Source organism: Perna viridis, chromosome 1 (genome assembly GCF_037379345.1).
Source record: "Perna viridis isolate PV_CMFRI_1.1 ecotype Kerala chromosome 1, ASM3737934v1, whole genome shotgun sequence".
Classification (NCBI taxonomy): domain Eukaryota; kingdom Metazoa; phylum Mollusca; class Bivalvia; order Mytilida; family Mytilidae; genus Perna; species Perna viridis.
Window position 1 is genome coordinate 3,287,978 of NC_142445.1, and position 19,115 is coordinate 3,307,092.

General features: G+C 30.9%; 1 protein-coding gene across 6 annotated transcripts in view; it reads left to right on the plus strand.

Moving 5' to 3' along the window:
* LOC148626875 (isocitrate dehydrogenase [NAD] subunit gamma, mitochondrial-like) overlaps positions 1-11,438 on the plus strand; it is a 21,073-nt gene extending 9,635 nt beyond the window's left edge. The window contains exons 10-14 of one of the 6 annotated variants that reach the window (XR_015916906.1): positions 920-1,014; positions 1,436-1,496; positions 2,057-2,582; positions 10,248-10,273; positions 11,203-11,438. Coding sequence is in view for 3 of the 6 variants with exons in the window: in XM_088553552.1 (XP_088409678.1) it covers positions 920-1,014; positions 1,436-1,496; positions 2,494-2,582; positions 7,834-7,876 (288 nt within the window). In the remaining 3 variants the exon portion in view is untranslated. Of the gene's footprint in view, positions 1-919; positions 1,015-1,435; positions 1,497-2,056; positions 2,583-7,833; positions 7,891-10,247; positions 10,274-11,202 lie in introns of those variants that run through there. The other 5 variants (XM_088553552.1, XM_088553644.1, XR_015916900.1 and 2 more) reach the window with 5 other exon arrangements.
* The last annotated feature ends 7,677 nt before the right edge of the window (positions 11,439-19,115 follow it).

Sequence of the window (19,115 nt, forward strand, 5' to 3'; positions counted from 1 at the left end):
GGATTTGGTGAATATGTCAAGGAGACAACAACCCCACTGTGATTAAAAATGTCAGCTGTTCACTGCCCACAATAACCAATTCTGTTTCAATACATCAGTTTTTTTTTAAGACTTCTTATTTTTGTGAATATTTTCTGCATCATGTCATCATTTTTTAAGGAAATCTTTGACATGCTTTAGAAATTTTAACATATTAGCCTTTACATTAATTTTTTTATGTGATTGAATGAAGGAGAAGAGGCTTTAAGGGCTTTTCTTGGTCATACATTCAATTGGAAATTAATATGCAAGTGTTGAAAAGTTTCAATTGTGAATATGGAGAATGGAACCATAACAACTGAAAAAACATAATAAAGAGCAAAGAAATACTTTCCACGGCTAAGAAATAATTTCCTATTTAGTGAATACATTAATTATTACACAGTTTATATGTGAAAATATAATGTTGCTGCTTGGATGTGAACATATTTTTCTGGATGTAATTGTGTCCAAAAACAACAAACTTTACTATTCTCAGCACGTTAAATAGTGGTTTTTTATTTTGGTGGCACTGTTGTGAAGTCATTACAATGAATTTTAAAATCCAGAAAAATAGTCATTTTCCAAATATTAACATATTTATATAACACTATGTTTTAAATAATTTTTATGCTGTACTACTTACTGATATTTTTTGGCCCATACACATTTTTCTCCAATAGGTTTAATTTATAAAAAAAAAAAATGATAAAATAATTTCAATTGGAAAATGTAGTTCAATGTCAAATGCAGATCTAAGGTAATTCTAACATGAATAAATGTAATACTATGAAAAAAAATCTTTCTATCTGGTTTTATTTATTGACATATTCATGCAGTAGAAATAAAAACTGTTTCTTTTATGCAATTACATTCGATAATTTGTTTTGTGTTCATTTAGGGTTCAAGGAATTCTGGTAGATCATTAAAAGGGAAGAATATTGCTAATCCTACAGGTTTACTTCTAGCTGGATGTGATTTGTTAGATTACCTAGGGTAACTTATTGTTTCTTTCTGTATTAGTTAACAGATAGAACACTTACTTAATGCAAGAAAGGAAAGAACAGAACAATTACAATATGTCACATCTGAAAAATCTTTAAATGCATTTGTACAGTTGGCAGTGTAATTAACCTCCATAACCTCTGTCACAAGCAAAAAAATTAGATTTAATTATTTCATACCATATTTACTTAACACAAATAATGAATTTACAACTGCTTATGACATGGAGAAATGTAGCTGTAAGCTGTGATAAAGGTTTATGCAATCAATAAAGATGTAACAAATCTAAAATTTGACCTTTAAAAAATGCCAAACCATAAAAGATTGTCACAACATTTGTATCACCGGTAAAAGTTGATATTTAAGAGATTTTGACAACTACTGAATACAAGTTTTTTTTTTTTCATTTTAGGCATCATACCCATGCAACACTCATCAGGGATTCAGTAATGGATGTTCTGTGTGAAAAACAGGTTGGTGTTCATTTATGGTAATAAAAATTACATAAAATTAAAATACATGTATAAATGTACAATAAATACTTGTAGATTTTGTGAAGAGTTCTGAGATAACATTTTTGAAAGCTCTTTAAACCACAGCCATGGTAAAAAAAGTGATGAACATATGACCAACATTTTGTGCAACTCATAGGCTGCTTCTATTAAAGAAACTAGTCCTATAAGAATCAAAATAAATCACAGAAACATTTATCATTGTTTTACCACAGGCCATTAATGTCGCTATCGCACGGCTAGGCCATAAAACAATGATAAAATGGAGTTCAGATATTTTTTTACACAAATTTTGAGAATTTTTGTGGGGCGGAAGCTTTTCTTAATGTTATAAAATCAAATAGTTTTTGTTTCCTAGTTATGAGACTTTTACTGCCAATATTAAGGAGGCTTGTAACTGCCAATATTACGTAAATTGGTGATAATTACACTTAGTCATTTTACTCAGAAATATATTGATCATGGCTTGTCCGGCTATCTCTTGTACAGTTTATGAACTACATCTAAAATATTTTTTGCAGGATATTTCTACACACAGTGATGGTGTGCAAGGTCATAGGATCTTGATTTTCATGAAATATTATGGAACTGGGTGATAGTTAGACTTTCTAGTTTTTGTCAGAAATATATCCACAGCAACAAAGTTAGGGCGGGGGCTCCTGTGATAAACAGGGCTTATAGTTTTTGGGTTTTTTTTTTTTTACATTACATGGAAATGTCATAATTAAAGTAAATTTTTTGGCATTTGTGTACTATACACTTTAGTGCAGTTGTTTATAAAAAAAAGTGTGAAAAAGTTTCTGGCTAAGTACTGAATTATATGTAAGTGTAATTATTGATAAGTTCAAGAGAATATTGTAAAATGTTCTGCATAAAAAGTGTTAAGAATGTGCACTAGGGATAAGTTGTATTCATTGTCCTGATATTCCTGTACGTTTATCAATGTCTATTTCTAAAGGTACACACTCCAGATTTGGGAGGCCAAGCTACAACATTAGAAGTTATTCAGGCCATTGTAGATGACATTAAACCCAAAGCAAAGAGTTGGTAAGACACACTTGTTATTATTGTGAATAATTATTTTGATAATAATTTAGTTGAACAGTTTGTTTTCATCGAAAAAAAAATCCTTAATTTTCTGATTTTTTTTTTGTTTTTTGGGACATTTAACATTAAAAAAGGGAGTATTGTATCCTGTGCATTAGCATAGCTGTTTAATTGTATTTGTGTACACATTTATTTAAGTAGCAGTGCACCTAAGAATCGTGCAGTGGGTGATTTATCGATATCAGACATTTGAAGCAAATTGACTTGCAATATGTAGGATTTAATTGAAAAGCAAGAATTAATATAAAAAAATGAAAAATGTTTTCACCGTAACCATGGCAATGACCATTCCTTAGCAACCACCAATTTTGGGCCTAAAAATTACCAAAACATCACAAATTTAATGTATTCTTTATGTCTAATGGTGGAAATTTGTCAAACTACATAATTATATTAATGAAGTATGTCTTAAGAAAAACAATTTACAATAAAGTACAAAGCAATCTGATTGGTTTAGGTCTGGTTACCATAGCAATCAAAATTCTTAATTTGAAATGTACAAAAATAGACTATGTTCAGACCCATTTTAGTAACAAGAGCAAGAAGATATTAATTAAACGTATGCATGGATGTGTAGTTGGTGCTCTCCACTGAAACATATCAAAAATAAAAATAAGTAGCATGTCTTTGTTTTATGCTCATCTGGACCCAAAATCACCCCTTGTAAGGACTTCTTCCTAATGTTTTTCATACAAACTTTGTCCAGACCATAACTTTTTTGTCTTTTGACCTTGACTTTTAATATTTGGTATGTTGGTATATCCTTTCAGGGTAGATTGTTGCATACCAGAGTGGAAGACTTTTGAACTTGATCTTTAACCTCAAGGTCAAATAACATACAAATTTTGGCAAAATATGATACGTAATTTTGTCTGTGCCATTATTTTTTTTGGTCGTTTTACTTAGATATATGATCTTTGGCATTTAAGTATATCACACCAAGGCAGGGAGTAATGTTTTAGGTAGGTGACCTTTGACGTTGACCTTTTGCCCGAGGACAAATAACATAAAAGTTTTGGCAAAATACCATAAAAAACTCTCATTGCCGTATTGTTTTTTGTCTTTTTACCAAGATATCTGATTTTTGGTATGTATGAAAATCACATTAAGGTAGAGTGTAATGTTCAAGATAGGATAACTTTTGACCTTGACCTTTGACTCCAAGGTCAAATGACGTACAACATTTTGGCCAAATACCATACAAAAATTTGTCTGGGCAAAATTTTTTATGTCTTTTCACTTAGACATCTGATATTTGGTATGGGATTATAAAACCTGAAGGCCAGGCATCACATACTAGGGTGGTTGACATTTGAACTTGACTTTTGACCTCATGTTCAAATAACATACAAAATTTTTCCATACCGTAACGCTTTTTGTCTTTTGACCTAGACTTCTACTATTTAGTATGCTGATATATCCTGTCAAGGTGGAGTGATGCATACCAGAATAGATGAAATTTTACCTGAATTTAACCTGTCAGCCTTACAGTATGTCGTAAATGTGAAGAATATTTGCCCTTTATCACCTGATTGTGTGTAACTTCAGTAACAGTACTAATCTTTTACATCTGTTATGGAATATGTGTTCTCTTAATTTCAAAGGAGAAGAACTCTGAGCTTAAATAATTATACCCCACACAATGCAGTTGCGCAGGGTATAATGTGTTTGATCCGTCTGTCTGACCGTCAGTCCATCAGTCCATCTTAAACTCAAAACACTTGCAGATATTGAAATATTTTTTTAGTTAATAAGTTCACCATGATAAGTGCAAGTTTACTTTTCGATAATTTTTACATAAATTAAGGGCTCTGTACTTATCAAAATTCACAGAAATAACCGTTTTCCTGACATTTTTTTCTGAACATTTGCAGATATTGACATGATTTTTATTATAAATTAACAGTGATAGGTTACAATACAAGTTTGTGTTTGGTTTCACTTTGATGATTTTACTGAAATTATGGGCCTTGAACTTAGCAAAATTTACAGAAATAATCGTTTTAAGGAGTTTTTTCTAAACGCTTGCAGATAATGACATGACAAGTTCACAATGATAAGTTACAGGTCAAGTTTACATTTCGTTCCAATAGATGATATTTAATTTAGATTAATTAAAACTTAAATTAATCAAAGTCTGGTGTTTTAAACTAACATTCTGAGTAACAGAATTTAGTTAGAAGGGGTTGGTTTTCTCATCGTATATTTAAGCTCATTTTGGACGAAGGTCAGTGTGAGCTATTGCCATCACTTTGTGTTCATTGTAGTTGTCTGTTGTCATTGTTGACTTTTTCAAAAGTCTTTTTTAAATTTTTTTTTGTTGCAATCTTTTCTAATGCCTATAAAAATCATTTTCAAAAATCTTTTTTAAATTTCATTTTTGTTGCAATCTTTTCTATACCTGATTTGACACTCGAATTCCTAAATGTATTTCTCTTATAAATCTACCTACATGTTTATGTCTGTGTTCCAGCATAGTTGAATATAGGGAAAATATATAAACGAATATGCCAAAGAAGACAAAAAACTTAATTTTTTGTAAAAACATCATGATTTAGTACTTTTGGTATCATACCTCATTAAATATAAAAGGAAGGATTGTATAACTGAAGTCATATACGGATACATTAGGATATTGAATCAGCATCCAAACGAAGTCTGCAACCTATATTTTACATTTCATTGACTGTATTATAGTTTACTTCTGATCTCATGTATGGGCAATAATAAGTAGAAAGATCATGTAAACTTGTTGACTATAAATTAAAGTAGTTCGCATTTTACAATTATGCAATTTATTCTTAAATGCCACGACAAGATGAAATGTATAATTTTAGATTACCCATGTTTGGCTCTCACATAGTTTCTAGACAGCTACAAGTAATAGATGTAGGGTAACAGGCCAGTAAACAAACATTTGTTATTTTTAGCTCTCCTTGCCAAAGGCCAAGTAAGCTTATGCCATTACTTGGCGTCCCTCCTCGTGGACAAATTTTCGAAGTTCTCCTCCTGTAGATAATTGTGCACAAAATTACTGTGGGGATTTATGATCTGTGAAAAAAACATAGCCGCCATTACTAGAAATAGAACATAGGTGTCTAAAGGCATTTTTTTAAAAAATAACTCAAAAAACCGTTGCCTTTAGCGTAATTCTGGCAGGGGATAATATTGTCCAGGATTAAGAGAAAACCTATGCCGAAATTCTGCAAACGATATTTATAACTGATGTAGGAGTTATGACTCCTATAAAAGTTTTTTTGGCATTCCTCGTATGTATAACTTTGAAAATATTCTCCTCAAAAACAATTGTTCTGTATGGTATTCCACACAAAATAAATGTTGGGATTCTTGATCCATGACAAAAACATAACCCCTGTTACTAAAAATAGAACATATGGGTCAGAAGACAATTTTTTGCAAACAACTCAAAGGTTGTTGTCTTTTTTTGGAGGATTTTATAGTTCAGCATCATAAGATTGACCAATACCAACATTTTGAAATGGTTCATTTACTAATGTAGGAGTTATGGCTCCTGAAACAATTCTTAATTTTTGCACATGTACATGTGCAATTTTGAAAATTTTCTTCTCTAAAACCATTTAAAATCAGTTAATGGAAATAAAGCATATTAATTTTTTAGGGTATTGTGCTCGAAATGAGTTGTGTTTTTTAATCCATTAAAAATGTATACTAAAAATGGAACATAGGGGTCAGAAGAGTTTTTTAAAAATGATTCCAAAACTGTTGCCTTCAGCAAAATTCTGGTTCAGGTCATAACGTGCTATTAAAAGCATTTACTGCATTTGACTATTCAGTTAATTTTAACTTAGCCTGTCTCATTGCCATTTTTTTCTAATAAGCAAATGGTAAACCAGGTGAACAATTCAGGCTCTCTTAAGCCTCTAGTTATCCATTTATGATGTTTCTATGATATATTATAAAATTTAATGTTGATTTTCAAATTGTTCTTATCTAAATTTCTGGCACAAAATTCCATGTTGTCAAAAGACAAAAAAGTATGGTCTGGAAAAAGTTTGTATAAAATGTGTTAAGAAGAAGAAAAGTCTTTATGAGAGTGATTTAAGGTCCAAATGAGCAAAAAACAAAGATATGCTACATATTTTTATTTTTGATATGTTTCAGTGGACCTATGCACCTATTACACATCCATGCATACATTTGGATAATATATTCTTGCCCTTGTTAGCAAAACAGGTCTAAACATAGTCTATTTTCGTATACTTCAAATTGTAAAAAAATAAGAATTTTGGTTGCTATGGTAACCTGATCTGAACCAATCAGACTGCTTGGTACTTTATTGTAAATTGTTTTCCATAATACACACTTCATTAATATAATTATTTAGTTTGGTAAATTTCCACCACTAGATGTAAAAAAAATACATTCAAATTGTGACATTTTTGTGATTATTAGGCCCTAAATTGGTGGTTGCTAAGGAGTGGTTGTTGATGTGGTAATGGTGTAAACATTTTTAATTTTTTCATTTTATTCATTGTTTTTCTTATATATCCAACTGATTTAAAGTCAATTTGGATAAAATATCTGACATCAATAAATCACTTTCAGTGAAAATTGCATGATTCTTAGGCGGACTGCTACAATAAATATTAGAAAAATTACAAGATAAGGTGTAATATTTTTGTTGCTTTGCAGTGAAATTTTATATTGGAAATTAATCTTATTGCTTTATTATCTAACGAGATAGAAATGCTTCAATAATTGTCGTCTAACAATTATATATTTGTTATACAGGAAAATAAATTCAGTATTTTGATTTTACTAAATGAAAATATATTAAAAAAGACATTTCTTTGGACACAAAATTCAAACAAAACTTTATTGCAACTTAGGAAGAAATATAGAATTTACGCCATCAACAATTATTTTCTGCCCAACTTAATAACAGTACCAACTAACTGATAAAAAATCTTGTCAAAAATTTTTAATAGCCTCTTTTTTTTTGTTGTTGACTTATTAAAAATTTCAAGAGAAATGCTATAATAGTGTGCATATAACAGTTGCTTTAATCCACTCGTAATTCATACATAATTAATTTCACAAAGATATACATTTAACTTCTCTTCATTTTGATATTTGTTTTTTTTTTTTGTTTTGCCATTCACCATTTTATGATGCATTTTCACTTGGTTCTTTTATAATTTTTGCCCAGGAGTGATACTGTAGCACAAAATTTATACAGTACAAAACCTTGATAGCAGTCACCATGGTAATGGTTACCTTCCCTTACACTGTTATAGTTGCTAGTTGTATATAGAGGGAACCTGCACCAATTGTTTAACTATCAGCATTACCACTCTAAAACTATTCTCCTTCACAAATAATTACCACAATATTTTATTCACACATAATCAGGCTGTAGGTGGAGGATAGTGATATTAATTAGCAAGATATTCTCTTTCTTATAACAACAAAAACATGTTACATTTGAAACTGTACTGTTCTTCATTGGATTTCAAGAGAAGTGGACCCTAGGAAAAGTTGCATGTCTGTCCATTCCCCAATGGTTTCCAGATGATAACTTGAGAACAAATTGATGAAATTTTTTTTAAACTTTTCACAGTTGTTGAGTACCATAAAATACAGGTCATAAAAAATTTTCAGCGAAATCCAAATGGAAGTTTTTGAGTTAAGCCATTTTGACCATTTTGCCATCCCCCCTTTTCACCATAACATATCAGGTATCAATTAATGTTCCATTTATGCTTTTTTTAGTCAAACGTATCAAAGGGTATTAAAAAATCCACAAAACTAGAACCAATATTCCAATATTATACACCAACTCTATATTGTAATTACCTTGTCCGTCAGTTTGTCCTTCCGTTACATTTTTTTTTGTAACAGATTTCTCAGCTTCTACTAGAGGAAATGCTTGATTTTTGGTATATTGCTTTCTCTTGATGACTCGTACACAGCTTTGACTGAAATGGTTGAGTAGGGGTATTGTTAGCAAGACAGTGTGCAACATCTTATATTTTCTGAAAACAATGGCACCAGCTTTCCTTTCTTTTGACTTTGCTCCTGTATACTTGCATTTTCTTACTTATCTTTTGGACAATATCAAAACATCAGATATAAAAAAAACAGTATTCAGTTGCTGTATGAATTTATGGCAAGATGTTTTATCAATTCTACCTTTTATCACCACTTTTTCATTTGGCTATGATAATATAAATGATTCTTATTTTATCACTCTTTTTAATTATGCAAAACAGAAACAAGACACATTTCAAAGTTTTGTAAAGCAGTTATGTTTGAGTAATCAGGTATTTTGGTAGTTTTTACAGCCGGTACAGTGAGATTTTTGTATATATAAGGCTGCTCAGCTGTTACGAACGTATTTCATAAATTTTCAGGGATGTCTCAGTGAAATATTGTTTTTATATGTCTATATTTTAAGAATAAGATGGAATGTATTATGGAATTCAGGTGTCCATCTGTCTGGGTGTCTGTCTGTCATTTCACTTTCCACAATAACTCAAAAAATGTTTTAATTTTTATGAAACTTTGGTTCTTTTCATTGATGTGAACTCCCTTTTGATTTTTATAAATTTCCAGTTTTTCGTTTTTAAGTTATTTGACTTCATTCTTTTTACTATAACTCCAAAACCATTGCAGCAGTTTCAGTGAAACTTAAGCGAATTGTTTTTCTTTTATAATGATTAAAGCTGCCTTTTAATTTAAAAAAAAATTGTGATTTTTTCATTTTAGAGTTATGGGACTTTATTCATAAAAAGGAGGAGATTTCAGAGCTTTTTGGACTATAACTCAATTGGGGATACATATATTTTCATGAAACTATATTGAATTGTTTCTTTTGATTGGTTAGCTCTCCCATTTAAATTAAAAAAAAATTGAGTTATGGGATATGGGGAGGGGATTTTTCATATTTGCACAATAACATGAAAATGTTTCAAGCAATTTTCTTGAAATTGTGTTGAATACTTTATGTCTGTTAATGTAAGCTCCATTTTACTTTTTATATATTTTTAATTTTAATTTATACATGTTTGAGTTTGAGTTTGAGTAGGACTTAATTCATACAAATATGGGGCAATTCTCGTCTTTTTTTTTTATTTAACTAAATAAAATGTTTCCACCAAATGGCATCACATTGTGAATTTTTTATTTCTGTTGATCTAGGCTTTTAAATTACATTTAATCACAATCAAAATTCTGAGCTGTATCAAGCATGAATATGTGTTAATATATGCCCCATCTATTCAGGGTATATCTAGTTGCACTCTGTAAAGCATTTTATTTGGAGTGTTACCTACTCAAGACTCGTGTTGTAGTCAAGATTGATCTTTCTGTATCATTATTTATATGCTGTTTTATGAAATAGAATTAGAAAATCTGTCAGTAATTTTAAGTGTGATATGCCAAGAACTTGTAAAAGTTTATCCTCACAAAAATGTGTGATTATTTTTTTGCAAAAATTAATGACTTTGAGTGTTTTGGCATAAACACAACATTCCCAAGTTCACTGAGACACCATTTGATGAATGGCTTGTAACAAATATTAAGATTTACATGCTACATAACAGGATGTGCCTTGCTTTGCAGCTTAGTATCACATGATAAGTAGTGTGGTGAGTTAACCCGTTGTGAATACATGTTGTTCATTATTTTATCAATTTTTGTTTTTATAATTATACAAAGAGTCATTAAAGTTTAGGCCATATTTAAAAAATTCTTTGACAATCTTACAAATAATCTATCAAATCAACAAATTATTTTCTTCAGTTCTTAGGAATTTTGCTATTTAATACCCTCCACAGAGTTTGAGGGTAAATAGGAATTACCCTATCCATCTGTCTGTCTGTTTATCTGTCAGTATAGCTTGTAAGCTCAACTCAAAAGGTATTGAATTTTTATAAGAGGGTTGGGAATTATATTAAGATTTGCGTTCAGGAATGTAAGTTCTGTGGGAGAACTTAAATGGGATTTATCTAAAGGGTTTTACTTGTTAAGATTTGATAAGGGCAACTCCTCGTAAACCTTTCAAGAGATTTTATTGAAATTTGAAATAAAGTTTAAAGGCATTGTTCTGTATGTAGTCGTGCATGAAAGAATCAAATTACTGCCCAAAGACTACAAAAGGGAAATAATTAAAGGTTTTACATTTAACTTCATTTAAAGTTGGGGATATTCTCTCTCTTTTTTTTTTTTAGGAATTCTAGTTGATGTTTTCATTTTCACACATTTTTTGCTTGTAATCTAAAAAAAAATGATAGATTGAAAACATAAAGATCTTTACTATACATTTGTAGTTTCTTTTCTTAAACAAAAACAAATATTAATTTGTTTATAGCTTACATCTTATAGTTTTGTTAAATTGTTAAAAATAAATTATAGCTGATGTAAAACTGTAAAATGCGTGTTAATGTTAAAAAATGTCAATACAGTATATTAAGGTATTTCATCCTCTTACAGGTTACACCTGCCTCATATTTCTGAGAATCAATAACTTTACAAACCAAAAAAAATCATGTCTAAGTTTTTGCCTGTTCTATTTCAGGAGTATAAGCCTATGAATCTCGGATCCTGGAATTTAAAGTGTGATTGAATATCAAAAACTTTTACAAAAATAACAGATGAGTACAAAAAACGAATACATAATGTACTACCTTGCCATCTTATATGTCAGCTAACCTATTTCCCAAGTTGCAGATCATTTCATGTGTAGCAATATTATTAATTTATATTTTGTTGTTGTTAAAATCTTCGTAATAAATATGTTGTTATTGATTTTAATTTTTTTTTGTAATTTTGTATTACCTGGCTTGATACTTCAACCTCATTAACATTTATTGGTCTGCACTTCTGGGATTCAAATAATCTCAAATGATATAACTTTTTGATAACAAATCAATTCGGAACAATGGGTCTGTCTTACATTAGAAATTAAATAATAAGGAATGGTCCTAATTTTTGAATAGGTTATCCTCGATATCCTGGTTTGGGCCAGTTTACACTTTTAATTAGGCTTGTTGTCTAGATAGGGCCTCAATTTTTTTTACCAATTTCCTTCGAACTATGGTGAATGATTAGTAGCTATAAAACCTTGGATGGGATTTTTACAGACATAAATCAAGGAGGACCACCTTTTTTGGGAGGAAAACTTAGTTAAAGATTAATGATTTTGGCTTGTTGTCTTCTACAAATGATGCACAGTTAGTGTGGTGTAGGGAATGCTGCAGCAGCTGAAAGTACATGTACCTACTGAAACCATTTTGGGAAATCCATTTTTGCATATACCGGTATATTAAAAGTCTTGTATGAATTATGTTTAGAGGAACCTCCATAAATGATTCATTTTTAATGGTGCAGTTATTTAAGCTACAAGCTTAGTTTGCAATTGTAAAGTTCAAGAGAATGATAATATGATGATAATTCTTCAGAATGAACACCTTTTGACCTGGGTCTTAGGGAGGATCATAAATTCTATTAATTTTCAAGGTGATAGGTCCAAAATAAAAATCAAAAATTGTATTGTGGGGTGACGGGATATCCCAATCTGGTGTTCCTATGTTGTTATTTGTAACTTAGCTTATGCACTTATTATGCAATTATGGCAGCTCAGTGCATTTGATATCATGTTCTTTGGAACACTTGAAAGATATATTGACCAAGACAGATGATATTCCTTGCTCTTAGCTGACATACTTGTTTATTACATTTCTCTTAAGAAATTTTAAGAATTTCCAACTCAGTGAGTTACTTTTCATTTTGATTTTAAAACAAATATTTTTGTATACATTTAATGTGGTAGAGTCAAGTTTAACAGGTTTTTTTTTGTACAACTACATGTTTAAAGATATTGTTTTAAAACAAATTTAGGCAAATACCTATTAGATATTGATTTGTCCAATAAAAAATGCCTCTGATTATATCAGTGCAGTATCACAAACCACAAGGATATCATGAACACATTATTTAAATTGATACCACAGAATATAAAATGTAATAATAGATACAACACAGTGTGGCAAGGTATCATTAGAGGCACTTCTTTTGTTTAAGTTATAACAAAAGTAATCAAGCAGTCAAGTGCTGATTGCACCAGCTTGGTATCATAGTTACCCATTTTAGTTAGAAAATCATCTCCCTTTGGATCTTGGAACTATTTTTATAGCATGTACCTTTATCATGGGAATGACCGGACTCCTAGATCTACTGTTGCATTCAGCAATGCAGGTAAAAATAGAAGAAAATTGAGTTTAAACGTGTAGACAAGAATAATATTTACAAATGGTGACTACTGTGTTGGGTGAAGATCTTGGGATTCCACTCAACTCCACCTCCACTGTGTAGAGTGAAGAAATTAAAAATTCATCGTGATGGAAGTATTAGTGAAATATTTCTTTCAGGAGCCCCTTTTTTTATTTCGATCATATAATGGTATCATTTTGTTGTCATCCTCCATCAACTTAAAACTTATTCAGTCTTTTTGAAATTTTAACACATTGTTTTTAGAAAATGGCAGAGCATCCTACACATTTTTTGGAGGATTTTCCCCACCTTTTTTTAGCTCACCTTGCCTTCGTCCATGTGAGCTATTGCCATCACTTGGCGTCTGTTGTCATCCGTCATCATCATCGTCGTTTTCAGAGCTCTTCTCCTCTGAAACTACTGGACCAATAAAAACCAAACTGGGTATGTTCCTTGGGGTATCGAGCATAGAACTGATATGGAGATTTTTTATCCGTTGAGAAACATGGCCGCCGTTACTGAAAATAGAATATAGGGTCAGACAGTAGTTTTTCGCATATATCTCGATTACCATTAGGTTTAGCCAAATTCTGACGTGGGTAAAAGTGTTCAGCATGATAAGATCTATCTGTGGTTAAATTTTCTTGTAAATTGGTGAAGCTGTGTTGGAGTTATTGCCTTTTTTCGAGTTTTTTTTTTTTTTTTTTTGCTCACCTGGCCAAAGGCCAAGTGAGCTTATACCATCACTTTATGTCCGTCCTGGTTATGGACAAATTTTCATAAATCTTCTTCTCTGAAACTACTAGACTGACAGTTTTTAAACTTGGCATGATTGTTCCTTAGGGTGTTCTGCACAAAATGATTGTTGGGTTTTTTGATTCATGGAAGAACATGGCAGCCATTACTAAAAATAGAACATAAAGGTGCAAATAACTCAAAAACCATTGCCTTTTGCAAATTTCTGGTATCTGGTAATATTGTTAAGCATCATGAAAAGGACCTATGCCGAAATTTTCAAAACCATTCGTTGACTGATGTAGAAGTTATGGCCAGTGAAACAATTTTGTTGTTTTTTTTTTTTTTGCACATGTACAACTTTGAAAATCTTCTCTAAAACCATTTAAGATCAATGAATGAAAATAAGCATAATAGTTCTTTAAAGTATTGTGCTCAAAATGACTATTGTTATTTTTAATCCGTGAATAGATATGTTTTTGAAAATAATTCAAAAATTGTTGCTTTTAGCAAAATTCTGGTTCAGGTCGTGAAAATGCCATTAAAAGCATTTCCTGCATTTGACAATTTAGTTAATTTTAACTTAGCCTGTCTTATTCCTCAAGTTTTTTAAATAGGCAATTGGTTAACAAGGTGAGCGATTCGTGCTCTCTTGAGCCTCTAGTTTGCTATTTTTAATGTTATTTCTTTCAAAAATTTTCTCTTCTGATATTATTTGACCAATTGGAACCAAACTTCTTTGGGGTATCCTGCATAGAACTGATGTGGGGATTTTTGATCCGTCGAAAAACATGGCCGCCATTATTAAAAATAGAACAAAGGGGTCAGACAGTAGTTTTACGCATATATATTCATAAAACCGTTAGGTTTAGCAAAATTATTTCTATAGCTGAAATGACCCTTATTATAAGGCCTTCAAAAGTCCTCAGTGATCAAAGTTGTTAGGTGACTCCCTGTAAGAGTTACAAGTAAGAGTAAAAATTACAGGTTTTTTTTTTTACAGTTCTCAGCCAATATTTTATAACTATAATAGATAGAAACATTCTATCTCCCTTATGATAGTCCTACCAAAGTCATCTCGAGTCAAAATTGTTGGACAACTCCTTGTTAAATTTATTGCCCTTGAAAGACAAATTCCAGGGAGCCTCCTGAAAGGGAAAAATTATGTGTTGTCATTAGAAACGGTAGGAGAGTTTATTTTTAATACCATTTTTACAATTCAGATGTCAATGTATTCTTTTAGAAACTGTTTTTAATGTTTGTACAGGGTAGACTTATCTCCAATCGATTTGGAGTTATAGGAGCACAAAACCCCCCAAAAAATAATGAACATTTTTTTTATTGTTGTCCCATCTGGAAAATGTTTTTTTTTTTCATTAGATTCCTTATGAAAATCCCCGCCAGCTGTTCATCCATCATATTTCAGAAATCTCTCTGGTTTTTCCAGTTAAAAGGTGTCAAAGGGCCGCACCATAAAAAATCAACTTTTTTTTATTTTTGGTCTGAATTTGCAATTTTTTTTTATTGGATTCCTTATGAAAATTCCTACTTTGCATTATTCAGTAAGATTTTAGATACATGTATCTCTTATGGTTTTGAGTTCTAAGGGACTATATACAAAAAATTAGGTTCCGTATGAAAAACCCTGCCTGCAGTTTTTCCTTCAGATTTCAGATATTTCTTACAGTTTTTGAGTAAAACAGGGACTAAATTGGTCATGTCCAAAAATATCTTCTTTTTTTTTTTTATTTTGTTTGTTTTCAAACTTTTCTTAGCTCACCTGGCCAAAGGCCAATTGAGCTATTGCCATCACTTGGCGTCCGTCGTCTTCGTTGTCAATTTTTTGACAGTTTTTCAAAACTCTTCTCCTCTCAAACTACTTGACCAATTGGAACCAAACTTGGTTTGAATGTCAAGATGGCTGCCGTACAGTCAACAGTCTAAATTAAAGCTCCCACTTTTTGCAGTTGAAATGAAGTTTTCAAGGAGAATACACCAATAAGATTCATATTGCTGAAAAGGAATTTTTATGGAGATTTTAGTGATATAACTCTTGGAAATTAAATCTGTGATTTGAAAAATATTTAATTTGAACATAACTTTGTTATTTTGACAAGAAAGGGTGATCAGTGAATACTTGTCAGTTATATCAGTATATAGGAACAATGCCTCCAAAACTTAATCCTAACAATACCAGTACTAAAAGACCTAACAAGCCAGTAAATACAGTTCAATCATTGCTGGCAGCAAAACTGGAAAAAGACAAAGAAAAGGAAAAACCACTTGAGAGACCACATTCTGAAGTGGAAAATGAGTCCAATAATAGCCTGGATCTATCAGGGATTATAAACTTACAAAAGGACATTGATGAAATTAAAGCAGATTTACAAAATTTGACCAGTAAACAAGACCTTGATAGAGTGACAAAGGACTTAATTAAAACCAATGATATAGAACAATTGGTTAGCTCTATTGTAAAAAAGTTGATTAATGAATTCAAACAATCTATTGAAAGTGAAATGGAAGAAAGGATTGAAGAAAAAATCAGTGAAGTTAAAAATGAAATGCAGGAAAAGATAGATGCTTTGTCTATAGAAAATGATGACTTAAAAAGAAAGATACAGGTGCTGCATGGTACTACTACTAATATCAGGAAAGACTTAAACGAAGCAACTAGAATAGCTAAACAAGCAGATATTAGTAGCAACTATAACAAGCAATACTCGAGAAAAAATAACATTAAAGTTATGAACTTTCCCCACAAGACAAACCAAAATCTAAGAAAAGATTTTATGGACATTTGCAAAAATGAACTGAAGGTTGAACTAGAGGATAGGGATGTTGTAGCTATCCACAGGATCCCAACCAAAGAACCGGGACCATACCCAGTCATTGTGAAGCTCTTTAGCAGCGATGTTAAGAGAAAAGTTATGCGAGAAAGAAAAGAGCTGAAGGGAAATGTGAAATTTGTTGATGATGTTTCCCAGAGAAATATGAACTTGATTAAACGTTTAAATGACACTAATGAGTTTGACCAGGTGTGGTATTATAACTGTGGCATATATGGGAGGACTGAAGAAGATCTGCAATTGAAGTTTAATCTTTATGACGACATCCAGTTCAGACTACAGCAAGGGGAGTAACTGTGAAAGTGAAGAACTTATACCTCACAAACTGTTGAGACTCCTTAAGTTTGTGAAAAAAAATTGTAGTATATGTTAAATTACTTTGTATAGTATTATGGAATGCAAAATATAATTTCAACATGCCTAAATATAGTAAAACTGTCAAAGCTATATACAAAATTACATTTCCACATTCCTGTCAATACTTGATAAGACTTTTATTTAACAAATTTTGGTCAAAATCAATTTTCCTTCTACAACTTAACAATTCTTTCATCAAAGGTTAAAAGATTAGTTGTTAAAACTAAAGGGAGATAATCCTAACTTATTTATTTAACATCAGTTTGATTTTTATGAAAGCATCATTGTGTGGTTAACTTAAAGGGAGAGAAACCCAATTTATTTAATTGTTTAGCAATACTAAAGATAAACAGTACATGACTATCGAAACAAAGGGAGATAACGCTACCTTATATTTTGAACAATTCATTTTGTTGTCCAATTAAAGGGAAGTGACCCCAATTTATTGTATCGCAATACAAATGAACAACACTAACAGGGAAGCTAAATTTAAGGGAGATAACCCAATTGTATTGTTTCGTAGTTTTTTGGTACTTTGTTTCCGTTGGATTGCTGCTAGAGACACAACACATGTCACAGACCTCTGTTGTTGTGACTTCACAACCCTATCAATCCATTGTATTGTACTATTCAGAATTCACTGTTTTAAATTTTATTTTCATTAAAAAAGGTCATTAAAAAAAATATTTGATACAAAAAATATTTGAGTTCAATGCATATTAGTATGCTTATATATATATATATATATATATATGCATTATATTACATACTCGTACATGTAACTCTTTGCTATATATTTTTACATGAAATGTATACTGCAAATATATGACATCATAATTGAATATTTGCAGACTGCCTTTATGTTGCTTTTAACCTTTTTTCTCCACTTATTATTTCTAATGTATATTTCTTATATCTGGCAAAAAAACATTGTGGTTGTTTAGCTGTTCTCTTGGTGACTTTGTTGAAACAGCAGTTCATTAGAATACTGAATATACATGTACATTACTGTGTTTATGTTTTATGCATTCCTAAGACATGGTTTATTTTGTGTCTATGTTGTCAAAATTTTAAAATGATTTGTTATATATCCCAACAATCATGGGGTCTTTAAAAATACTTTCAGTCAATTGTCAAGGATTAGGTGACCAGTTCAAGAGGACGGATGTTTTCAATTTTCTGAAATCAGAAAAGTATAACATATATTGCCTTCAAGACACTCATTTTGCATTTGAACAAGAGAACAATATTAGATTACTTTGGGGTTTTGACTGTTTCTTTGCATCTTTCACTACTAACTCTAGAGGAGTTGCTATACTATTTAATAATAATTTTGAATTCAAGATTACAAAGGGAAAAAAAGATGAAAATGGAAATTATTTAGCTTTAGATGTTATGGTTGATAAGATACGTTTTACATTAGTTACTATATATGGTCCTAATAATGACTGCCCTGCGTTTTATGACCAGTTTATGTCTGTTATTGATGACTTTGAGAATGAATATTATGTAATATGTGGGGATTATAACCTGGTTTTGTCTCCTGATCTAGATTATAGTAATTATCTACATATAAACAACCCCAATGCTAGAGATAAATTACTGCAAATAATAGAGGATAGATCTCTGGTAGATCCATTCAGAGAGCTTTTTCCAAAATTAAAAAGATTTACTTGGCGGAAGAAAAACCCTCTAAAACAAGCAAGGCTTGATTTTTTTCTGATATCAGAGGGTATGTTATCATTTTTAAAAAATTGCTGTGCTGAACCAAGTTATCGTTCAGACCACTCTAAGATATTACTAGAATTGGAGATCTGTCCATTTGTAAGAGGGAAAGGGTTATGGAAGTTCAATAACTCATTACTTTATGATGAGGAATATATCAAAATTGTACATCAGAAGATACTTGATGTAAAGAAACAATATTGTCTTCCAGTTTATAATCATGAGAGTATACAAGATATTGATAATGAGTCAATTGAATTCATTATAAATGATCAACTCTTTCTTGAAACTTTATTGATGGAAATTACGTGGAAAATTCATCCCATATTCAAGTTTTAAAAAGAGAGAGAAAAACAAAAATGAGGAAAAACTTAAGGAAGAGGTAAGATATATAGAAGAAAATTTAGATAATGGTTCAATACAGCAATTAGAACAAAAAAGCAAGAATTAGAGAATATCAGAAAGGAGAGATTGCAGGGTAAAATGGTTAGATATAGAGTACAATGGATAGAGGAAGGGGAAAAGCCAACAAGTTATTTCTGTGGTCTAGAAT